At 30.9% G+C, this 23,337-nt stretch overlaps 1 protein-coding gene across 1 annotated transcript in view; it reads left to right on the top strand.

The window, feature by feature from the left end:
* The first annotated feature begins 18,787 nt into the window (after window positions 1–18,787).
* Window positions 18,788–23,337, top strand: part of LOC131180632 (uncharacterized) — a 53,859-nt gene continuing 49,309 nt past the window's right edge. The window contains exon 1 of the mRNA XM_058147985.1: window positions 18,788–18,824. Coding sequence (XP_058003968.1) covers window positions 18,788–18,824 — 37 coding nt within the window. The remainder of the gene's footprint in view (window positions 18,825–23,337) is intronic.

Below are 23,337 nucleotides of genomic sequence, written 5' to 3'. Positions count from 1 at the left end.
GACAATAAAAATCTAAAATTAAATACTATTAAGTCTTATTTTGGAATAGATTTAATTTTTAAATTTTAATAATTAATAACTTATATTGTCAATAAATAAATAAAATAAAAATTTATATAATAAATAAAATATTATTAAAATTATAAGTATTTAAATATTATTAAAATTATAGATAATAATCTATATGTAAAATTATAGATAATATTCTATATTAAGATAATAATATATTTTTATAGTTTTATTATTTATAAATAATAAAACTATATATTTAAATAACTATTATCTATAATTTTAATAATATTTTAATTTTTTTTAATGATAGTTAAAATATTTTTAAAGGACATTTTAAGAAGTTTAGTATTTGATTGTTGAGAAAAAAGAAAAAAGAAAATCTAAATTCTTTTTTCATTTTTGGTTGAAATAAATAATTTTTATGTTTTTTTAAATGAATTTAAATATTTATATTTTTAATAATATTTTATTTATTTTATAGATTTTATAAAATTATTTTATTTATTTATTAAATAATATAACTAACATAATTTATTTATAAATTTAATTTTTAAAGTTTTAAAATTGAGTATACAAGGAGTACGCTTGTTCGTTGTGTGAGTTTATATTATAAAATTTCAGAGTCAAATAGAAATCTTCTTATATTTATGCTGACTAAAGTTAGATTTCTAAGTAAATTTGTAGTTTTTGCTTTTATGTGTAAATTTTCATTGTCCTTAACATGATTTATTTCTATTGAATTAAATCACCGATTAATAAGATATTATAAAGGTTTTTTCTTTTGGAAGATATCATAAATTTTTAGGAAAAGTAATAGTAATTGAAATTTATTTTTTGTTATATATAAATAATTATAAAATAGAAATATTTTTTATTTTATATATTATTATTGTAAAATAAGTTATAATAGTAATTAGATTATAACCAAATATTTATGAATTTTTATTAGGTTGAATTGTAGAGATTAAGTGATGTCTTTGAATTGCACTTGACTTTTTTTTTTTAAATTGTATATTTTCCTTTTTTTTTTACAATTAATAAGTGTAATTTTGTTAATTTAATAATACATAATTAAATGCATTATCAAATTTCTTGTTTTATTAGGAAACATTATCAAATTTCATTTACTATAAAATAAGAAGCATTTCAAATAATATATTTAATTATTCTATTTAAATATATTAGAAAAGTTATATACATTAATTATAAATTAAAAATTAAAGAACACTCTCTCCCTCAAATTTTATTTTTTATTTTTTAAAATTATTTTATTCAAAATTATATATCATTTTAAAAGATTAAAAAGTAAATTTTTTTTATTTTATCATTATATTTACTAAATATAATAATTATTTATATAATTTCCTTAAACTTGTTGTATCTCTTAAATTAAAAGTAATTTAATTAAATTAAAAAATATTTTATTATAACTTAAATAATTTAATTGTTTTCTTAATTATTATATAAAAAATTAAATAATCAATAAAATTGAATGGAAAGAATATAAAGAGTAAAAATAAAATAAAAAATTTAAAATACAATAAGTCAAAATAAAAAGGTGACGTTGTATCAAGAATTTTTTTTTAAATAATTTAAAGTTTGATTTATGTATTCATATGCAAAAAAAATTAATAAATGGTTCTTCGAAATTCCACAACGATTGTGTAGAGTGTGTCTGCGTGACTTATATGAAAACAATGACCTTATTAAAATTACCATGATTTTAACAAACATTCATTTCCATCGCTGAGCCGTGTGTGTGCTCATCTCTATCTTCGATTAAAAAAGGCAAAACCTTGAGTGAAAACAAGAGGTGAGGTTGAGTGTCCTGGTATGGCCCTTGGTTGAGGTTCGCAAGTGGATGGGGCGTACTCAAGAGATTGATCCTTCGGAATCCCCACATCAATTAAATAAAAACGTTATTAAAATTAAGTGTTTATTTTCGTCATTGAGCTAAATGTGTGTGCATGGATAAAAAAAAATTAATAAATATTTTAACATGAGACACTAAATTGAGTGAATCAATGATATGATGATTTTTTATGACAATTGAATAAGATTTTTTCCTCTAATTTACTTCTATGGTTTCTCTCCTTTTCTTTTTTATTTCTTTCTCTGGTTGTCTCTCATTTATCTAGATTTTCTCTCTTTTTCTTTCTGGATCATATTAATTGGTATCAGAGCATCTATTTTGGGGGGCATGGAAGAGTGAGCTCGCTCTCAAGAATGGAATTACATGTCTCGTGTTCCGTTCTTTAAGATTCTTTCTCATTTCTCTCTTCTTCTTGGTTTTCTCTGAGATTGGGTTTCTTGTTACAAAATGGAATTACATGTCTCTTGTTACTTTCTCTGAGATTCTTTCCCGTTTGTCTTTTCTTTTTGGGTTTCTCTGAGATTGGTTTTCTTGTTACTTTTTCTTTTCTTCTATTGCATTATTTTTTACCTTATTCTTCCTTTCTTGTTCGTCAAAAGTCTTAGATTATTCAATCATGAGAAATTTGTCATAATTGAATGAAAGAAGGAATAAAGGTCTCTGTTCATGGTGTGAGGACACCTATTCATTAAGTCACAATTGTGATAAAACACCCTTATTTGTGACTATCATTAACGATGAAGATGATTTTATTGTGAATGAAGCTATGGATTGTGTTGAAGGTAACATGGAAAATAATGAAGGTAACATGGAGTTACCAAAGCTGCCATAAACTTAATAAAGTTTTCCTGCTTACAAGAAAGCCCATCAATCTTGCAACCTCTTCAATGTTCCAAATGGGTGAAGAATCTAAGCCAATAGAAAATGATGTTGTCCAGTCTCTAAATAAGGACCCTCAGAGAGTTTGGGTTCAAAATCTTTGTGATTGCATCTTTGTCGAGGTAGTAAATGGACTCTTAGTAAAAGAAGATTTGAGTGATGCAATAAAAATACCTCTTGGAATGGTTCCTGCTAGTGCAGGAAATGGAATTGAAAAATCTCTTTTCGATTCAGTGGGTGAACCCTGTAAAGCATCTAATACCATTCTCGCAATACTACGAGGCCACAAGTGCTCACTAGATTTAGCTTCTATCTTGGAAGAAGAAACACAATTTTTCCATGTTTGGATGCTCTCATGGGGTAAGATTAGCTAATTCAATTTCATATCATATCAATGGTTTTATTCTCTTTTGGAAAAAAATTTAAGAAGAAAAAAGAAGAGTTGGTATAAAAGAAAGTACAAATTATGGTGATTGTTATGAATTTTTGTGGAAAGGCTGTGATTTTGGGTTTGGATTTCCTACTGTTATACTTTTAAAAAAAAAGAAGCATGAAAAATGGAGAAAATAGAAAATGAAAATGAAGTTCAATTGGTGGAGCAAGAATGCACAACATGTGTTTATAAGAATGTCATTGACTTCAGTTCTTTGCCAATTAAGAAGTTTGGCTAAAGGTGAAGGAAGGAACAATTGGTTGCTTGGACAACTAATGAAAAGTAAATGAGCGGATATTGTTGTGAAAAAACCACACCTACACAAAATAAAGAATATAAAATTTAACATGGTTCGGCGTAAGCCTACTCAACCAAACAAATCCACTATCAAGGAAAATTAATTACAACTACTAATTATTTTTCTCACCCTCAAAATTACTCAAATAAAACTCACGAAATTCGACACATCTCTCCACTTTGTGGGCTCTCTGCAATATATTCCATATAATGACAAACCAACTATTCATATATATAGGCCACTAAAACTTAGTCTTATTAGGATTCTAATTATTAAACTTAATAATTTAAATTCCACTAAACTTCCTAAACTAATTATACTTCCTAAATTAATTATACTTCCCAATTCCAATTGGACTTGGACTCTAACAATCTCCACCTCCAAGTCAAATGGAATTAGTCTTCACAATTTCCATAAAAGTCAATTTTCTCTTGGGTACTTCCTTGCACTCTTGATTGTTGATGTTGCCTCTTGCTTCCACTTGCATTCTTCCAATCAATGTGCTTCCTTCCAATTTGTAGAGATTCTTTGTACCAATCTTCTCACCCTTCATGATCACAAGAGCACCTTGATTAACTCTCATGACTCCACCATGAATCGAACACCCATAACCCAAAGAATCCAATTTACCTAAGGAAATTAATTTCCTTTTAAATTTAGGAACATATCTCATTTCATCGAACACTTTTACTTGATCACCATGCAACTTGATTTTCACTCTTCCAATACCTTCAACTTCCATCTTGTTTCCATTGGCTAGCTTCACTTTTTCTCATTTCTTTTCTTTAATCATATCAAACCACTCCTTCTTTGAGCAAATATGGAATGGGCAAGCAGAATCCATTAACCACTCATCTTGTAATGGATCTTTTGCCTTTTCCTTATCATCATCCACATTCAAACATTCACCATCAATACCATCATTCATTATAATTACAGCAGTTCCTTCTTTTTCTTTTCTGCGACTCTTCTTGAATTATTTAAACTCTACAAGATCTTCCTTCATCTTCATACAATGGTATTGAATGTGACTCTTCTTATGACAGTAGTAGCATTCTCTATCTTCATGGTCTACTCGTGGTCTTGAGCTCAATCTACTATTACTTCTCCAATTGTTTCCATGTGGATTGCTTCTACAACAGCTAGAACCAACAACAAAAGCTCCACCATCATTGTTACTGACTGTCTTCTTAAACTTCTCATCATCCAAGATAACTGCAGTAACCTCTTCCACCTTCAAAGTCTCCTTCCCAACTGTTAGAGCTGTCACCAAGCTTTTATAAGAGTGGGAGAGAGGTTAAAAGCAAGAGGGCTTTATCTTCTTCATCAACCTTCACACCAACACTAGCCAATTGGGTAATTAATTTATTAAAAATATTAAAATGATCTCTCACATCAGTACCTTCATCCATTCTGAGTTGATACAACTCCTTCTTCAAGTACAAACGATTTGTGAGTGATTTTGACATATACAGGCTCTCCAATTTCTTCCACAAAATAACTGGCGAAGTCTCCTCCAAAACATTGTACTTCACATCTGGGGCTAACGTCAATCTAATCATACTCACAGCCCTTTGTTGAAGTTCCTCCCAATCATCATCTTTCATGGTCACCGGTTGCTTCTTGTTCAATGCTTTAATTAATCCTTGTTGTACAAGGACATCCTTCATGGTGCTTTGCCACAAACTGAAATTATTTTTCCCATCGAATGGCTCCACCTCAAATTTTGTGCTCGCCATATTTGACATCTCGAACCACAGCTCTGATACCACTTGTTGTGAAAAAACCACACCCACACAAAATAAAGAATACAAAATTTAACGTGATTCGGTGTAAGCCTACTCCACCAAACAAATCCACTATCAAGGAAAAATAATTACAACTACCAATTATTTTTCTTACCCTCAAAATCACTTAAACAAAACTCACGAAATTCGACACACCTTTCCACTTTGTAGGCTCTCTGCAATACATTCCATATAATGGCAAACCAACTATTCATATATATGGGCCACTAAAACCTAATCCTTTTAGGACTCTAATTATTAAACTTCATAATTTAAATTTCACTAAACTTCCTAAACTAATTATCCTTCCTAAATTAATTATACTTTCTAATTTCAATTAGACTTGGACTCTAACAGATATGTAATGAATTTACAACAAATTGACAACAACAGTGTTGTTGTTCCTTCATTGTGGAAATCTACAAAGTGTGCAAAAAAAAAAGGAATTCTGCAGATGGTGCATGTAAAGCAGAGCTGACAGAGAAGCTTAAGGCTTAAACATGTGTTGAAGGGTTTATTTTTAGGAAGGAAATAGTAGCTGGGATGGAGAATAATGTGTGGAATGACTAAGAAGTTCCAAAATCAATTCTTGCTTCGAAAGAAAATTTTAGACTTAAAACTAATCTTAACGAAGTTGTGAATGCAGTGTTGAATTTGGAAGCTGTGTTACGAAAAATTAGAGATTTGAGAAGGGTGAACCAACAATTAATGGTCTAGACTGAGGAACAATTTGATGTGGAGGTCTTTGATTCAGCATGTGATTATGTGAAGTTGATGAAATCTATCTTTGATTTTAAGTCTATGAGGAAGCTGCTTTCATCTCCAAAATTCACATTCTGTTATAATGCCATGGAGTTGTTGGGGCTCATGCAAAATGTATTTTTGTTTCACAATAGAGCTCATTGTTGAAATGTGTACTAAAGGAGAATATACAAGTTCTTTTAATTCTAAAGGTATTTTTGAAGAAGATCAAATGCAAGGTGAAACAAATGACAAATGAAAATTCAATTGGACATTTGAGCACCATCAAATGCAAGATGAAGCAAATTGTTGTCAAAAGATTTTTATTTTTATTTTTTTTTATTATTATTTTTTAAATTGCAAGGACTTTAGCTTCAATTTTCGGCTACTTGAATATGTGTTGATGAAATGCAGATTTCCTTCCTTGAGGACAAGGAAGTTCTTGAGCGGGAGTTATTGATATGATGTTGAATGGAAAGGGCAACTCAACTATTGTTGGTTATTGCTATGGTCACGTGTCACTAGCTAGAATAAAAGCTATAATTCTTGTATTGTGACTCGTTTGGATTTTGATCACAATTGAAAAAGATTTTTTTTCCCCTCTAATTTTGTTCTATTGCTTCTCCTTTTTTTTGTCGTTTTATTCTCTCTTTGGTTGTCTCTCATTTATCTGGATTTCTCTCTTTTTCTTTCTGAATCATATTAATAAAATTAAAATTTTGATATTATTGTTAGAGCTATTAATTTTTTTTAAAAATTAGTTAAATATATTTTATTTTAATTAAATAAAAATTAAATTTAATAAAATTTTTTAAATAAATATTAAATAATACAATAGTTTTTTAAATTATTTTTCAATATATTTAAAATAATGTTAAAAAAAAATCATTTGCGAAACGTAGCCTAATTGGAGCATGAGCCCTTAAACTGATGAGTAATTCAATGTTCAAATTATTTTCGAGGTCGGTATATAAGGGCTTTTCAGTTCTTCTTCTGAGTCTCGTTGGCGATTTTGTAGATTTAATATTCGTTAATCGACTACTGTCAATGTAAATCAAGGTTTCATCAACTTTGAATTGCTCTAAGGAGGGCGTAAACTTGAATGGTCTTACTTTGGTTGAGGTCAGTTTTCTCGTTCCTCATTGTTGGTTGCCGACAAAATGTTCGGAATAAAATTAAAGAAAAGAAAGAAAAAAATTTGTGGTCGTAAGCTGAGAAATTGCATTAGATTGTTTTTTTTTTTAATTTATTTTTCATTGGAAACCAAACTAACCATAGTTATATTTACATTAATTTTCTTTATTGTCACAACACTTGAAGTTTGGTGCAATTTGGTTGCTGAATTATTATTTTTTTAAATAATAATAATAATAATAATAGATCATGTTTAGTACAATGTAATCAAAATTATAATAAAATCATAGATATATGCATATATTTCGTTACCTTGTTTAATAATATGAAAATTTAATGTAATAAAATTGTAATTTTATAGTGCAATCAACTATACTTAAAGTAATATAATAATTATTGCATATAAAAATAAATGTAACTATAATTACTTATTTAATTTTTTTTTAATTTTTTGTCAATATTATTGCCACAACAACTCCTGGGCCACCACCACTATTACCACTATAACCCCCACCCTATTATCATTATCACCATCGTGTCATAACCTTCCCTACTACCACTACTATTTGACCATCATTATCACTATTTTGCCATTGTCACCTCTATCACCACCTAGCTACTATCACTATTACTACTTCACCTTGCCACTACCACCTAACTATTATTATCACCACCATCACCACCACTTAGCTACTATTGCCACTCGACCACCAACAACTATAATTATTACAACTTATTATTAACACCATAAATAAATTAAATATTAAAACTAAAATTATCATTACATTATATTACATTACTTATATTTTTATTTTGTAATTAAACATAGAAATATAATGATAATTATTTTACATTACATTATAACTTTGATTTCATTACATAATTATTTACATTACATTATATTATTCCCTACCAAACGTAGTCTAAGCTCATGGGTTGGCCTTCTATATTTTAGGGATTCCCATATCCCAAAAGTAAGTGGAATTCTTTAAAATTTAGAGATTCACAATCCTTAAAGATAGTTAGTGGAGAATGAGTGTTCTCCACTAAAGAGACAACCTTTACAAGTGTTTTCCTCTCATAAAATCAAATTAATTAAGCTTTCATTTTAAATATTAATTACTTGAATTTAGTTCCAAGTCATACTAGGGACTATGCAAGCAAACTAAATTAATTAATTTAATTAATCAATGGAATCATTTAATTAATTAATCAAATTAATATTATATTGATCACATTAGTTCTATTGTGTGTAACTTTCTAGGTTCATGACAAATTGACAATGAGAATATGATCCTAACTCTTTAATATCAGAAGAACTCTTTCCATGTCTAGAGTGAAATTTCCTTTCCACTTTTAGTTCTCATAAATCATGGTTGACACCTAGCATAGTTTACCATGACTTCCTAATTAGTGATGAATGAAATTCATTCCATTCCTTAGAACCTTGATCATACATATCATGCACTAAAATTTCTTCGTAACAAAGTCTCAATCCTCGCTATGGTCACAATACATGTCAAACCCCAATTGCTTTGAATAATATGTCATCATTTAAATTTTAATTCTTGATTAATAAGACTTTCCATCAGAAACTCTTTTCTGACTAAGTCTATTTGTCTTGGCCAGAAACTTTTTTTATCAATAATAATTTAGATAGCATAAAACTTTATCCCTATTTATTAGGGTAATGGATCCCATCTTGACTGAACACCTATTTCCATTTATAACTAATCAGAGCAAACACACGCTAATATATGCCTATACATTGTACAAGTATGTAAGCAATATCAAAATCAAACTATTTATATATGAGATAATCCTGTCATCTCAGTTCAAAGGACTATATACACTATTATGATCTGGATGATAATATATTAGTAAGACTATAATCCATGTATATATCATTTATGTGCCACTGGTTTGGCCTATTTATCTTATAAGTACCCACTGTATTTCTCTTGATATCATAATGTCATATGACATGAGACTCACTATTCCATTTTTATTAGCATCTCATACTAATTTGTGGAAACAAATAGAGGTGACAGTCCAGTCGGATAGATCATGTCCAATAAAATATCCTTAACTATGAACCAATCTTTGTAGCACTTGTATCGGACAGTTCCATCACTCATTTTCTTAACTCTTTGAGATTGGAACTTCCAATAAGAAACTAAAGGATTGCTCTGTTAACCATAAACATTTTAAGCTCAGAGAAACATTAAAGCCTTATGTTGGGAATTTAGTTTACAACACACAAAAACTATGGTATTACTCTAAGGAATACCACTAACAGTTAACTATATGGACAATGTCATTTGTGGGTGTCAATATTGCTCTATCTTTTAGGAATTCTGTATGTCTATATATTGAAGATATACATCCAATATTGTTAACAAATTAATTATTGGAATAGTAAGACAATAAAACAGTGATTGGGGTAAAAAATGTCCTATCATAAGTTAAATAATGAAAATTAGTTGAGAATGTAGGAACTATGACATTATGTACCTAGATAAGTGGCTTTACTAATGGCATGTATTAGGTTACCTTGGTATTTTACTGTGAAATCATTAGGTATTGAAATCTAATTATTATTATCAACATATTAGAGCTGTTGCCTATGTTTAATATCCATTTTGAAAATTGAAGTATGGAATTTTTATTTTCTTCTATTTCTCTTGTTAGTAGTATGCCCTAGAGCATATTATTTAGTATGTATCTTATACATATTTTATTAATAAAAGGCAATTTCACTTTTCCATTTACATAATATATTTATGTGTAATAGAAAAGGTCCATTGATATTTTGTTAGAAATTCTATTCTTAAGTTGTTAAGAATATGAGTGACAGTATTTCTAGCATAAAGTATTATAAATTGGTTCACAATCGAGGATACTTCATAATAAGGACATGATTTATCCAGAAAGATTGTAATCATGTTTGTTCCCAAGGTATTTATATGAGATATAAATAACATGGAATGGTGAGTCTCATGCCATATAACAAACATGATAGGCACTTATACATGATAAGTAGGCCGAACCAGTGACACATATGACAAGCACATGGAGTTTACTCTTGTCAATGCATTGTCATATATCATATCAGTGTATCTAATCTTTAGACTTGAGATAACACAGTTATCTTGTACATAGGTAGTTTGAGTTTGATACTGCTTTCATACTTGTATTGTGTATGGGTATATGGGCATGTGTTGGCTCCTACCAGTTATATATGGAGATAGGTGTTGATCAAGATGGAATCTGTTACCCTAAGTAAATAGGAATAAAATCCTATGTTCATTTAATTGTTCTTGATGTTTCAAGTTCCTGGCTAGGACAGACAGATTTAATCAGAAAAGAATTTCTGATGAGAAAATCTTTTTAATCAAGAATTGGAATTAAAAGAGAACATAATATTCATAGCAAATGGGGTTTGACATAAACCATGACTCCAGCTTGAATTGAGATTTTGTAATAGAGAGATTCTAGTGCATGGTAACATATGATTATAGGTTCATTTAAGGTATTCCTTATTACTGATTGGGTGGCCATCGCCTGCTATGCTAGGTGTTAACCATGGTCTATGAGGTGCCTAAAATGATTTAGAGAAATCATTTATGGTAAGAAAAGGTTCCGATGATATTAAGAGTTGATATCATATTTCATTGTCAATTAGTGATGAGCCTAGTGAGTCACACACATACACAAGTAATCACCAAGTTAAATGTGATTTAATTAATTAATTAAAGAGTTTAATTGATTAATTAAATAGGTTTGGTTTGTAATAAAATTGCAAAGTCCCTAGCATGACTTGAAGCCAAATCTAGGTTATTGGATGTATAGTATAAGTTAAATTTATATTTAAAGTGTTTAAATATGAATTTAATTATGAGAAATTAATTAATAAAGATTAATTAATTAATTTATATTTGATATAAATTGATTATAAGAGGAGAAATAATGATTTTGGATTAAGAACTCAAAATTAAAACATAAGGGTAATTTGGTCATTTCACAGGGTGACATGCGGCACTATGAGATGATGACACATGACACCACATAAGCTTGCCATTTGTCTTCCAATCATGTAAGATGATCAAAGTCAAGATTAACTCTAACTTTGACACTTGGCTTAATGTGATTAAGTCAATTAAAATTAAGATGCAATTAGGTGATGACATGTGGCAAGGGTTTTAAGTGATGACCTAATTATAAAAGGGAAAAGAAAGAAAAATAACCACACTCTTCTTATTCCCTCAAGTGTGCCGCCACCTATGGCTCTCTCTCCTCTCTTCATCTTCTCTCATCAATTCAAAGAGAATTGCCCATATTCCTTGGAATTAAAATTGCTAGAAATTATTTCTAGTGTCCTATACACATCTACAACCTATCTAAAGGCAAATCCCTAATTTACAATTGGTTGGCAAGGCTTGAGAAGCTGGTTTAGGGGCTGCCCATTGGTGATCTTGGTGTGGAAAAGCTAGAGGGACAACTCTTGGGGTCCTAGGTGCTTCCCAAAGGTACCAATCACATCTACAGTGTATCAAAAGGTTAGTGCACATATTCTTCTTTCAAACTAGGGTTCAATTGAATTAATTTGTTAATTCAAAAATCTTAAATGGAAAACATAGATCCTAATACATATTAAAAGTGTTTTAATATGCAATTGAACATTGAAATCAATTAGGCACATAATGGATGTGGCATGATGCATGAAACCTTAGAAGAAAATTTTTGAATTTAATATTCTAATCTAATAATTTACATGCTTCCGCTCCTTCATCTCTACCAACTAATACCCTCATGTTTTTTTTTTTTTTTTCAATATGTGAACTTGAACATGTTCCTAGAGATAAGAATTCTTAATGCATGCTTTAATTATATCTTTTCGACAACCTTTGGGTACTACTAGTAAATCTATCTGAAATCACCTCCTAGAATAGTAGTAATTCTACCAAATGGTTTATTCTCACTATGCCAAAGAATATCCCATAATGTTCTATCAACTAATTCAAAACCTTTCTTATCGGCCAATGGAGATTTATCCTATATGATAAAAAGGTTTGCTTGTGTAACACCCACTATTTTCAATGTTGAAATTCCTATAATTGATGGGAAATTCTTATGAAACTTAAGGTTTCATGGACAAGCGAAATAGTGGTAAGTTTTATATGTGTGCATATAATGTGTTATAGAATCTAAGTGAATTGTTATTTGTCTGTGTGTTCTTGCAAGTGAAGAATTTAAGAGTTCCTTTTTTTTTAGGCAGTACAATTTTCAACAGCTAAAAGCCACTTGACAGCTGAGGGTATAAAAGGCATAATGGCCTGTTTTCTTCGAAAAGAAACTTAAAATTTTCGCTTGATTGTTACTATTAAATGCAAAGAGTAAGGTTGATCCAATTCTTAGCAACTTGTATGTTTGGTTTGCTTGGAAAATCTTTTAGAGACTCAATCATCAAGAGTGAATGGGAGTCTTTTCTCTACTAATTTTCCTAATTTCAATTTCAAGGGAGAAAACTCTTTTCTTTTTAATCTTCAAAATGGCTTTTTTTAATATGATTACATGGGATATTATTGAATAGTATGATTGCATGTAAAATTTGAGTTTAATTAAACCTTTTGAAATTATGGGAGGTTTTGCATGTTTGTTATTTTAATGAAAATTTTATTGCATGTCTTGTCATAGGGTTCTTGAACAAGTCTAGAGTGCTTATAAACATAGGTAAGTTAGGTTTGTAGATGATTTAAAGTTGTTTTGAGGTGTTGTCTCTTTTGTTGAATTTTGGATAAAGAATTTGAGAAAATCTTCAATTTTGTTGAATGTTGGATGCATGTAGCATCCTTCTGTGTTTTTAAGTTGATGGAGGTGTTAGAAATGTGTTGGGTTGATCAAATGGTGTTTTGGAGCAAAGGGATGTAGTTATGTTGGGTTTTGGTGAGTTGAACTTCTGTAGAGTTTGACTTCGGAATTCTAAAAATTCTCAGGCTTGGTTTTCGAAAACCATTATTTTGGCAGCTGGAGTTGTTGCTGTTTCTTGACAATTTCTGGAGTTTAAGATATCAACAATTGAAATTCCCTACTTCAAAAACTGCAGTAGCTACTACCGAAAAAGGGCATTTAAGATTTAGGGCTTCAGTAATTACTACCCAAAAAGGGCATTTAAGGTTCAGGGCTTGGGCACTCATTTTAGCAGCCGAAGTTGGTTCTACTTGCCTTATTTTCTTATTTGTTTTTGAGGCTCCAAAACTTGTTTTTAGACCTCCAAACCTCCAATCAACCTAGAATATATATATATATATATATATGGAGAGAGAGAGAGAGAGAGAGAGAGAGAGAGAGTTTTAGAGATCCAAATAACTCCTTAGGGTCTGACTTTTATAGGATTAGACTTAAGGGACCTGAGAAGCCAAGGTTAAAAGGATAACTATCATTTTAATGATTATTAATAAGAACCATGTTTATACACATGCATCATTTCATGATATTATTAGGTTATATATATCTAAAACATGAATATGCTGCATTATTGCATAATTATTGTTGATGCATGATAAATGTTGGATGACCCACTAGTTTCCCCATGGTACAGATATGTGATATGTTATGATCATGCATGATGTTATATGGTAAGCTAGGTGAGGCCTAATAAGTCCCTAGCTCACTATTTATGATAGAGGAAGACCTAAGGAGCTTCTTTACGAGTTCGACACTTTAGTTATGTTATGATTTTAAGAGAAAGTCCTGAGAAGCATCTATATGAGCTAGTCAAATTGATTATGGGAAATAACTTGTGACAAGTCAATATAACTAGTGACAAGTCAATCTTATGTGAATTGTTTATGATGTGTAAACTCATGTGATTGATGCATTGCATTTGTATGAACTAAATAATATGAATAATGTTTTAATTGGGTTACTCCCTAAGCTTTCCCAAACTTAACCCTTTCCTTTAATCCTGAGGTGCAGAATTACAGGAGTAGAGTTACCTATATGAAGAGCTAGCTAGAGGCATGAGTCTAGCAGTTCTTTTATATGTTTGAGCTTGTAGAATGGAGATGTTAATTATAAATGGTTAGACATTATGCTTAGTTATGTTGAGGATAATATGTGTAATATAAGAGATAAGATGTGTGATGTGTGCTCTCTTCTCTTAAAATAATCTCACTCTCATATTCTATATATGAATGTTAAGAAAGGTTCTAATTTTGAACCAATTTTTAAAGAAAATGTTTATGCTTTGATGTAAATGCTAAAGTGTGATTGTTCATGAGTTACTTGGATTTCAGTCTTTAGGGAATAAGGATATGTTTAATAGGTAGGCTTATTACGGGTTCTAGCAGCCTTAAGCTAACTCATTCTCTAGCACCGGCAACAACCCCTAGTTCGGTCATTACAGCTTGAGTAGATCTGCTACTTAGGATCCTTGTTTAATACTGCATGTTGCCTCTTTTATTGGATTCAAAAGGAAGTGAAACCTAGAATGAGCTATTTGGCCACTTGGTAACAAAAGAGTTGCTACACAAGAACTTATAACTACAAGTGTAATTTTTCTTTGTGATCTCAGTTTGCTTTAGCAATATTCTCCATAAAATAAGTATTTCCCATTCCACCATGGCCATGCATAAAATTAATTTTCCCACATTTTTGTTCAATACATTGCATAATTATATGAAAAATTTGTGTCTAATCATCATTCAATCCCTTGTATAAATTTGTATACTCAATTGTGGTGCCTTTTGTATCACAATTAAACTGCTCTAACATAAATCTATTAGTCAAATCCTCCATGAATTCATTGTTAGGAAGTGGCATACCTTCAAGTTGAGTGAGGGACTTTCCTACCCTTCTCAAAATTTGTTCAAATTCCATTAAGGCAAAATTATGCAATTGTTGATCTGTTAACTGTAAATTGTGAAAATTAAGAAATCTTCTTTATGCATATAAAATATTTTCAAAGAGTATTTCTGAATTTGAAGTCCGTAATAGAAGCATGGTTGCAAACAAATGGCATAGTTGTTTCCTAGTAGCCCATATTAATGCTTCTTTCAAACAATCATCCCATTCCTTATCATCATTAAGGTATCCCAAAGCATATCAAGCTTTTTTGAAAGTTGGGTAGACTCAGCCATTGAAAATACATATATCCTCAAAAGATTGGCATCCTTTTACTGTGTTTAAAAGCATTCTTAAATAATACTTCTTCCCACTAATAGGGTGTGCATAGCATATTCAACCTATTATTCTTCCAGACTTAAGCCTTTTCCACTGTTTTTCTTTTTTAGGCCACACTTATTTTGTGGGAAAGTCAACATAGGTTAATTCTCTAGCATCTTCGTACAATGAATTTATTGTCATCCATGTTGTGAACATTGTGTCTTGCATTAAAAAAATTATATTTTTTTGGTGATATTTTAGTGGGGCAATTTATTTTGCCACTATATGTATTATGATAGGCTAGAAATGTGTGAGTCATGCATTTATCATACATATAATATCTATTGTAGGGAGTCCCAAGAATTTTGCCACTGAAAATGAAAAACAAAAGTGCATGATATAACATGCCTGAAATTTTAGCCTAAGAAGTAAAAATTTTTTGGGGAGAGTTCAAATTGTTATCTTTTGAAAAACTGAAGTTCCCTTTCTTTCCATTTACCTTTCTTTATCTCTTGGTTTCTCTCACCCAATCACCATAGTCAAATCCATAAAATTTAATGTTCTCTCTTCTACATAAAGAAACTGCCATGATCGAAAGTAATTTTGGTGATGTGCATAAACTTTATTTTACCAAATTTACTACCTCTATCATCTTTACAATTGGCATTTGATCCGCATGCAATTTCTTGAATCTCTATTACTATTCTCTCTATCACCTTCATTTTTTCTTTCATGTAATTATTTTTATGTATATATATTTTTTAATTGGGTAAGATTTTTTATAAGTTACACTTAATTCTTTTGTTAATATGGTTGCTAGAAAATTCGAAGTAAAGTGATAGAGAAATTACAATAGAGAGAGAAAGTTTTGGCTAGTTGCTTTCTTGTTGAAGTTGTAGGTTTATGGAGTATCACGTTGAAAGTCTTCGATTTCTACATAGAAATATGAATTTTTAATTTTTAGTTTTGGTGGGTTTGTTTTAAAATTTTTATGGGTATTGTGTCGCGTGTGTGCAGTTGTCGGAGGATATTGAGTGGCATTTTATTGGGCATTTGCTGAGCAATAAATTAAAGTCTACTGGGTATTATTTTATTTTTTTTGGTTTATTTTGTTTCATTTTTTTCAAGAGAAATTGAGAAGGCACGATAGCTTAGCCTTAGCTGATCTCTTTGTATGTACTTTTTACTTACTTTCAGCTTAATTGTGCAAAATAATTTTCCTAGAAGTAGCTTGAATTCCATTATTAGATTCTCTTTGTTTCTTTGTATTTCCTAAAATTGAAGAAGAATTTTGTGGAGAGAAGATGTAAAAAAAAAAGGGGAGAGTTACTATGTGCTCTTGAATTTGCAATTTCTTGGTTGGTAAATTTTAGATTTCCCCACTTCTCCTTGGGTTATAAAAGGGTTTTTACTATAACTTATCATTGAGGCAGCTGCTGTTTGTCAGCAAAGTTAATCCATAAGCTTCAAAATTTTACTGATGAAAAGCTAATGCTATTTGATGGTGTACATGGCTCCATGCACCACTTATATATATATATATATATATGTTTTTCCTCCTTGTCTTCTTTTGGTTGATTTGGTAATTTCCTATATGAATGCTAAAACTCTCCTATGGTTGATCCCATTTGGCTAACTACGATATCTGTAAATTAACTTAGAAACCTTGCCTATTCATGCACTTTGAAAGTAGTGAAAATTTTTTCAGTTAGGATTAAGGAAAGGAATAATGTGCACATTTGATTATATTTATTTGCATTAGCTCTAAGAGATTTGGATTTGTTTGGTGCTCATATGAATTTAACATAACTTCCTGATAAAGAAATCACGATGTTAGGCATGTATTGTCTTGTTGTAAGGTTTCTTCTTTTCCAATCCATGATACTGCTTTTAAAGGTTTTATTTCTATATGTAGTTGGAATCCCAAATCTTGTGTGGTAGAGGGCAGGGGCAGATTTGGAGTCAGTGGGGTCAAAAAAATTTTGTTTTATTTAGTTTAGAAGGGAAAAAATATTATATATAGTAATAAATTATTTATTGAGAAAAAAATAAAAATGCATATAAATTTTCAATATATAACAATAACTAAGTAGAAAAAAATAAAATAATTTCATAAATTATAAATTCTCATTATAATATTAAATTTATATTTGTCCTTGACGAGTTTCATTTTCTGAAAGCGTTGCATAATCACTTCTATCAATGCTATCAAATACATTTGTCTCAATATATGTAATCAAAGAATTATTCAACTATTGATCTCTCATCTGATTATACAATCAAGTCTTCATAGTTTTCATTGCAAAAAATACCCTTTCAACACTTGTAGTTACAACAGGTAATGTCAATGCCAGTTTTATAAGCAAGTAAACTAGTGGATATACTAAATTTTCTTTTGTTGCACAAGCTTTAAGCAAGACCACTAATTCCTTTAATTGTTAAAAACTCATCAGTAGAATGCACATTAATAATATAAGTCTCAAGTTGATTATCAAATGCCATAAGCTCCATTGATGAAAAGCCACATGGATAAAATTGAGCAAGATCAATCAATTTTTCTTTATTAAAAGATGAAAATAAATTATTTGGATTTAAGCATACCACAGAAAGAAGTAATTCGATATTATCTTAGTAAAATGACTATTAAGCCTTGAAGTTGTAAATCTATGACCACATAAAATAACTCCATTTGAAAATGGTGTAAATTGGTAACTTGATAAATTTTTCGCCATGATCTCCCTATCATTTGAAGCATATCATTCAAGGTTAAAACAAATATATTTTGTTTCTCACAAAATGAACAAACTTTAGCTAACAACTTATCCCATCCTTCATCTCTCATCATTTATAACCTTTGTTTTGATATTGTAACCAATGCCATGGCATTAACAATGTCTTGCTCTTTTCTTTGGAAAGCTTTTGATAATTCATTTGTAATACCTAACACACCTTTCATTAAGAAGATCTCTTGAGTTTTTAGAGGTAGCAGCGTTGACATAGGGTTCTTCACATGAGACACCATCATTGAGTTTGTTTTCCTCATGCAGAACTATGATGCTAGTTGAGAGATTACCAAGAGCATCATAAGTAGGTTGGGAGACATCATAATTGGCATTAGAAAAAACCTCTTCATTACACGAGGTGTCATGTGAAACCATAGGACAATTAACGTTGCTACTAGAAGGCCCATTTTCACTATACGAATGATCAAAATCACTAGACTACTTTTTGAATGACAGATGATTGGGACTACTAGATGTGTCAACAGTATTGGGACTACCAGGTGTCTTGCTCACCAACATTTCCTCTTCACTAGAAGAATGACATGCTCCTTCCACATCATCAACAAGTCAATCAAGTTCCACGTCATCATCTTCCTCAAGTGACGAAGGTTCAAACTTGCAATGATTTATAGATGATGGTTGAAAGAGTTCATTACAAACTTATTCATTTACAAGAATATAATGGCGAGAGTTGGTGATGTCCACTACAATTCGTTTGGTAATATGCTAAGGGAAGGACAAACACATTAAGAATTCCTCTTTAATAATGTTTTAACATTTGCTCTGGTTAGGCTATAATAGAGAAATACATGGTGAGAGGACGATATGATTCAAATGAATAAATTCTTTCAAAAGACAAAGAGTGGTTATGTAGGTCTGTAGTGGCTACTTAAGGGATATAAACTCCTCAACCAACTTGGAAGTGCACTTTATATCTTAGGGAGTGTTTACTATTAAGGTCTCTCCTTTAGGAGGTGATCTAATTCTCCTAAACTTTGAGTTAAAGGAACTCATGGACTGCTTCATATCGGAAACTAGTGATTGGCTTACCCAGTGGGTATCGGATTTCAAGCCTTGGGAATCATTCCTCACACCTACAAAAAGGATAATCTGGTTAAGATTGCATGGGTCCCATTACATGTTTGGAGTGTAGATTTTTTCCATTGACTGGGGAATCAATTTGGAACCTTCATTTCTGTTGATCATGCTACACAGTCTGTGACACCCCTCACCCGTCTACAATGTAGCCGAGCAAGGCATGTCACACAGAGTGCCAGAGCACCTTATCTTATCTTATCTTATTTTAATTTCTAAATATTCATTTTATAGGTTTAAATAGCCTTTTATGTGAAATTCATATCATTTATGTCCTTTATTTTAAATTTTGATAAATTTGAATTACCACAAATTTTACTGAAAATCCGGCAGAGTGCCGGCTATAATTTGGAAAAACAGTTCTTAAAAACCTGCTAAAAACACTCCTAATAAATTTTCAAACCCACAACTCCTAACATCAATCCAATTCTCAACAAATTTTCAATCAATTTCCATAATGTCATTCATATCATAACAATCTCAAATTCATGAAAAAAATACTCAAATTTTATTTATTTACAAAATATACAAACATTTACATAAACTTCAAATTTGATAACTTTACAATGTACATGACAAAATCCATATTTACTACAAAATACAAAATATCAAAATACAAAAGAAACCTAATGTCCTACCATGAATGCATTGTAATGTAGATGACTTTGGACTCCTTACAGATCTGACTAATCACCCAGTCTGTGGTCTGCTGGGCTCCTTATCTTTATCTCCAGAACCTACGCATAGCAAAAAGCAACGCGTTAAGCAATACTGCTTAGTGGTGCCAATATAAAATAAAAATAAAATAAAATAAAATAAAATAAATGTTTATGCAATTTGTTATTAATATTTTATGCAGACTAAAATTTTTGGTAATTGTTAACAATTTTATCAATTTAGTACATTAGTTAGTAATAATTTATTAAGACTTAATGTAATTGCCCAAGTAACCTATGCAGCTGACTGAACTAGATAAACGGGTAAACTAGCACTGGGTACCAAGTACCTCGGGTTATCACACCATCGGTCACAAAGTGTCTCCCAGTGTGTAACAAAATAGCTGATAAGCCGCAACAATAATCGGGCATAAGGCCAAGTATCCAATAGTGTCGGAATGGCTAAAATCCATAATATCATGAAATGGCCACATAAGCCATAAATCACAGAATGGCATAATGCCATATGCAGTACTACTATCGAAACCCTTTTGGTATGCCAACCTATCCAAACCAATCATACTAGGTGATACAGAGTGAGAGCCCAGCAGACCTCAGACTGGATGAGAGTCAGATCTACATTGTGTCCAGTGTCCCTCATCCGTGCAGTATTTTGGGTAGGACCATTAGGCTTTATTAGTAATTTTGTAATTTATAATTAGACTCCCATTTTGTAATGTAAATCAGACACTTATGTAATTATTGTGAAATATATATTTGTATATTAAATTTGCACATGATGTAAATTAATAAAGTTTTAAATTTCATATTTGAGTTGTGTATGCATGGAAATGATTTGAAATTTCATATGTGTTTATATGAGTGACATTAAATTGATGATGAGAATGAGAATATTACTACATTTGTTTTCAATCAGGTGGAAAATCATCAAAATATTAATAAATTAGGGGAAACTCCGTCGGTTTCACTGTTAAAATAATTGGATTTAAATTTAATAAAAATAAAATGTGAAAAATTAAGAATGAATGAGATAAGTTAAGACGCTCTGGCACCAAGTGTGACATATCTCACTTGGCTACACTATAGACAGGTAAGGGGTGTCATAGTCAACTCAGAAAATCGACCAAACACCCACACCAACCTTATGCCTAACATAATGTTCCACCTCCACAAGGTCTTTACATGGTTTTCACCACCCAAAATAACCCTAAATAAATTATTGACCTTATCCAACCCATTCAGAAGCCTAATGAACCTTAGTTTATAATGGTTGTTAACATTTAGGATAGTTCTAGTGATGATGAGGGTCCTTTAAATGTCTTAACCAATTCTGATGGAGAGGAAAAGAAGAGGGTGAGTAACATAACTTGAAGTGGTAGATCTTATCCTGATCTACCCATTGAGAAGGATAATGGAAAGGGTAAGAATAAGGAGGTGGCAAAAAAAACAGTTGAGGAAGAAGAGAGAAAGACTCTTAACTTCATGAAAAAGGGAGTAATTACCTAGACACATGATCAGAAGCTACCACACGTGGAAGAGCTAGAACAAGAAATCGACACCATTGATCTAAAAACTGTATGGAAGCCAAGCACTAGGACTTATATGCCTAAGTTCAAGTTGTCTTTTGTAATGATAATAATGCTAATATTTTGATTTTTGATGTACCTTCATATGGATTTTGAGGCAAAGATCAATAATATAACTAGTCATTTTGCTTACTTGTTTAATGCTTATCCCAATGGGTATTTGGCATTCATAACCATTTCTGTTAATGCATTAAAATCAACCTATATTAATTTGGGTACACTAAGAAACCCTAAAGAAATGAAGTTGACTGAAGATCTAGTTCAAGAAGAAAGAAATAGATTTATAACTTTATTAAGAAAGTACCAAGAAGTGTTTGCCTTATCTTATAAAGATATAATACAACACAAGATCCCTACAAATCCAAGCATGAGGTCGGTAAAGCAAAAGAAACATTGGCTTAAAGCTAAATGGGAAGAAAAGATAGCTTAGGAGGTGAAAAAGATCATTGAGGCTGATTTCATTGAAGTAGTCTAATACTTGAAGTGCTTAGCTAACATTGTATCGATTCCAAAAAAAGATGGATAAGTTCAAATGTGTGTGGATTATCAATGTCTGAACAGGCCCACTCCCAAAGTATAATCTTCCATTGCCCCACATTGATATGCTTATTGACAGTGCTACTTGTATGGCCATTTGTTCCTTTATAGATGGTTTCTCAGGCTACAATCAGATTCTTATGGATTTGATAGACAAGGCAAGACAGCCTTTATCATAGAACGGGGAATGTATTGGTACAAGGTCATGCCATTTGGATTAAAAAATGCTAATGCAACTTACCAAAGGATGGCCACTATGCTCTTTCATAACATAATGCATAAGAAAGTCAAGGCATACTTGGATGATAAGCTGGTTAAGTCCTCAACTAGGGAAGGGTAGTTTGAGGCATTAAAAAAAAAAATTCTTCTAAAGGATCATCAAGTACAAGCTAAGGCTTAACTCCATTAAATGTTTTCAGAGTCATCCAGAAGGCTATTAGGACATGTGATTGGCAAGGGAGGGATTGAGGTTGATCTAGACAAGGTGAAAAACAATTCAAGAATTGCCAGCCCTAAAGAAAGAAAAGGAAATTAAAGAATTCTTAAGGAAATTATAGTATATTAGTAGGTTCATAGCTAGACACATAACTACCTATGAACTAATTTTTAAGTTACTAAGAAAGAATTAGCCAGTGGTGTAGAATGAGCAATTCCAAGAGTTATTTGAAAACATAAAGCAATACTTAAGTAATCCGTTGATTTTGTCACCACCTATTCTAGAGATTTCTCTACATATCGATCAAAGATATAGCCTTATGGGCAATGCTGGCATAAGAGGATGAAAGCCTGGAGAGAGCAATCTACTACATCAGTAAGAAACTTTTTCTTATGAAGAAAACTATTTGTTAATAGAAAAGACATGTTTAGCAATTATATGGGCAACTAGGAAACTAAGGCACTATTTTCAATCCCATCAATTTGTGGTTGTGTCTCAAATGGATCCTTTGAAATACTTGTTTGAGGTGCTAACCCTAGTTAAAAAGTTAGCTACATGGTTGATCTTACTATCTGAATTTGATATTATGTACGAGACTCAGAAAGACCATTAAAAGAGAGTGTGGTGGATGAGTTTCTTTCTGAAAATCTAGTCAATGAGAAGGAAAAAGTTGAAGCAAATTTCCTAAATGAGAATCTCGAACTAATAGAAGTATAGGGATGGAAGATGTATTTTGATGGTACTGTGAATAAAAGTGGAACCGGTGTCGGAGTAGTCTTGGATGCACCAAATGGAAAACATTTACTAATGTAAAAAAGGTTATGCTTTCTAGCCACTAAGAATGTGGCAAAAAATGAGGCCTACATCTATGGACTAGAAGCATTGATAGCTATTAGGGCT

Source organism: Hevea brasiliensis, chromosome 6 (assembly GCF_030052815.1).
Source record: "Hevea brasiliensis isolate MT/VB/25A 57/8 chromosome 6, ASM3005281v1, whole genome shotgun sequence".
In the NCBI taxonomy this organism is placed as follows: Eukaryota; Viridiplantae; Streptophyta; class Magnoliopsida; order Malpighiales; family Euphorbiaceae; genus Hevea; species Hevea brasiliensis.
This window is presented reverse-complemented; position numbering and strand designations above follow the sequence as displayed.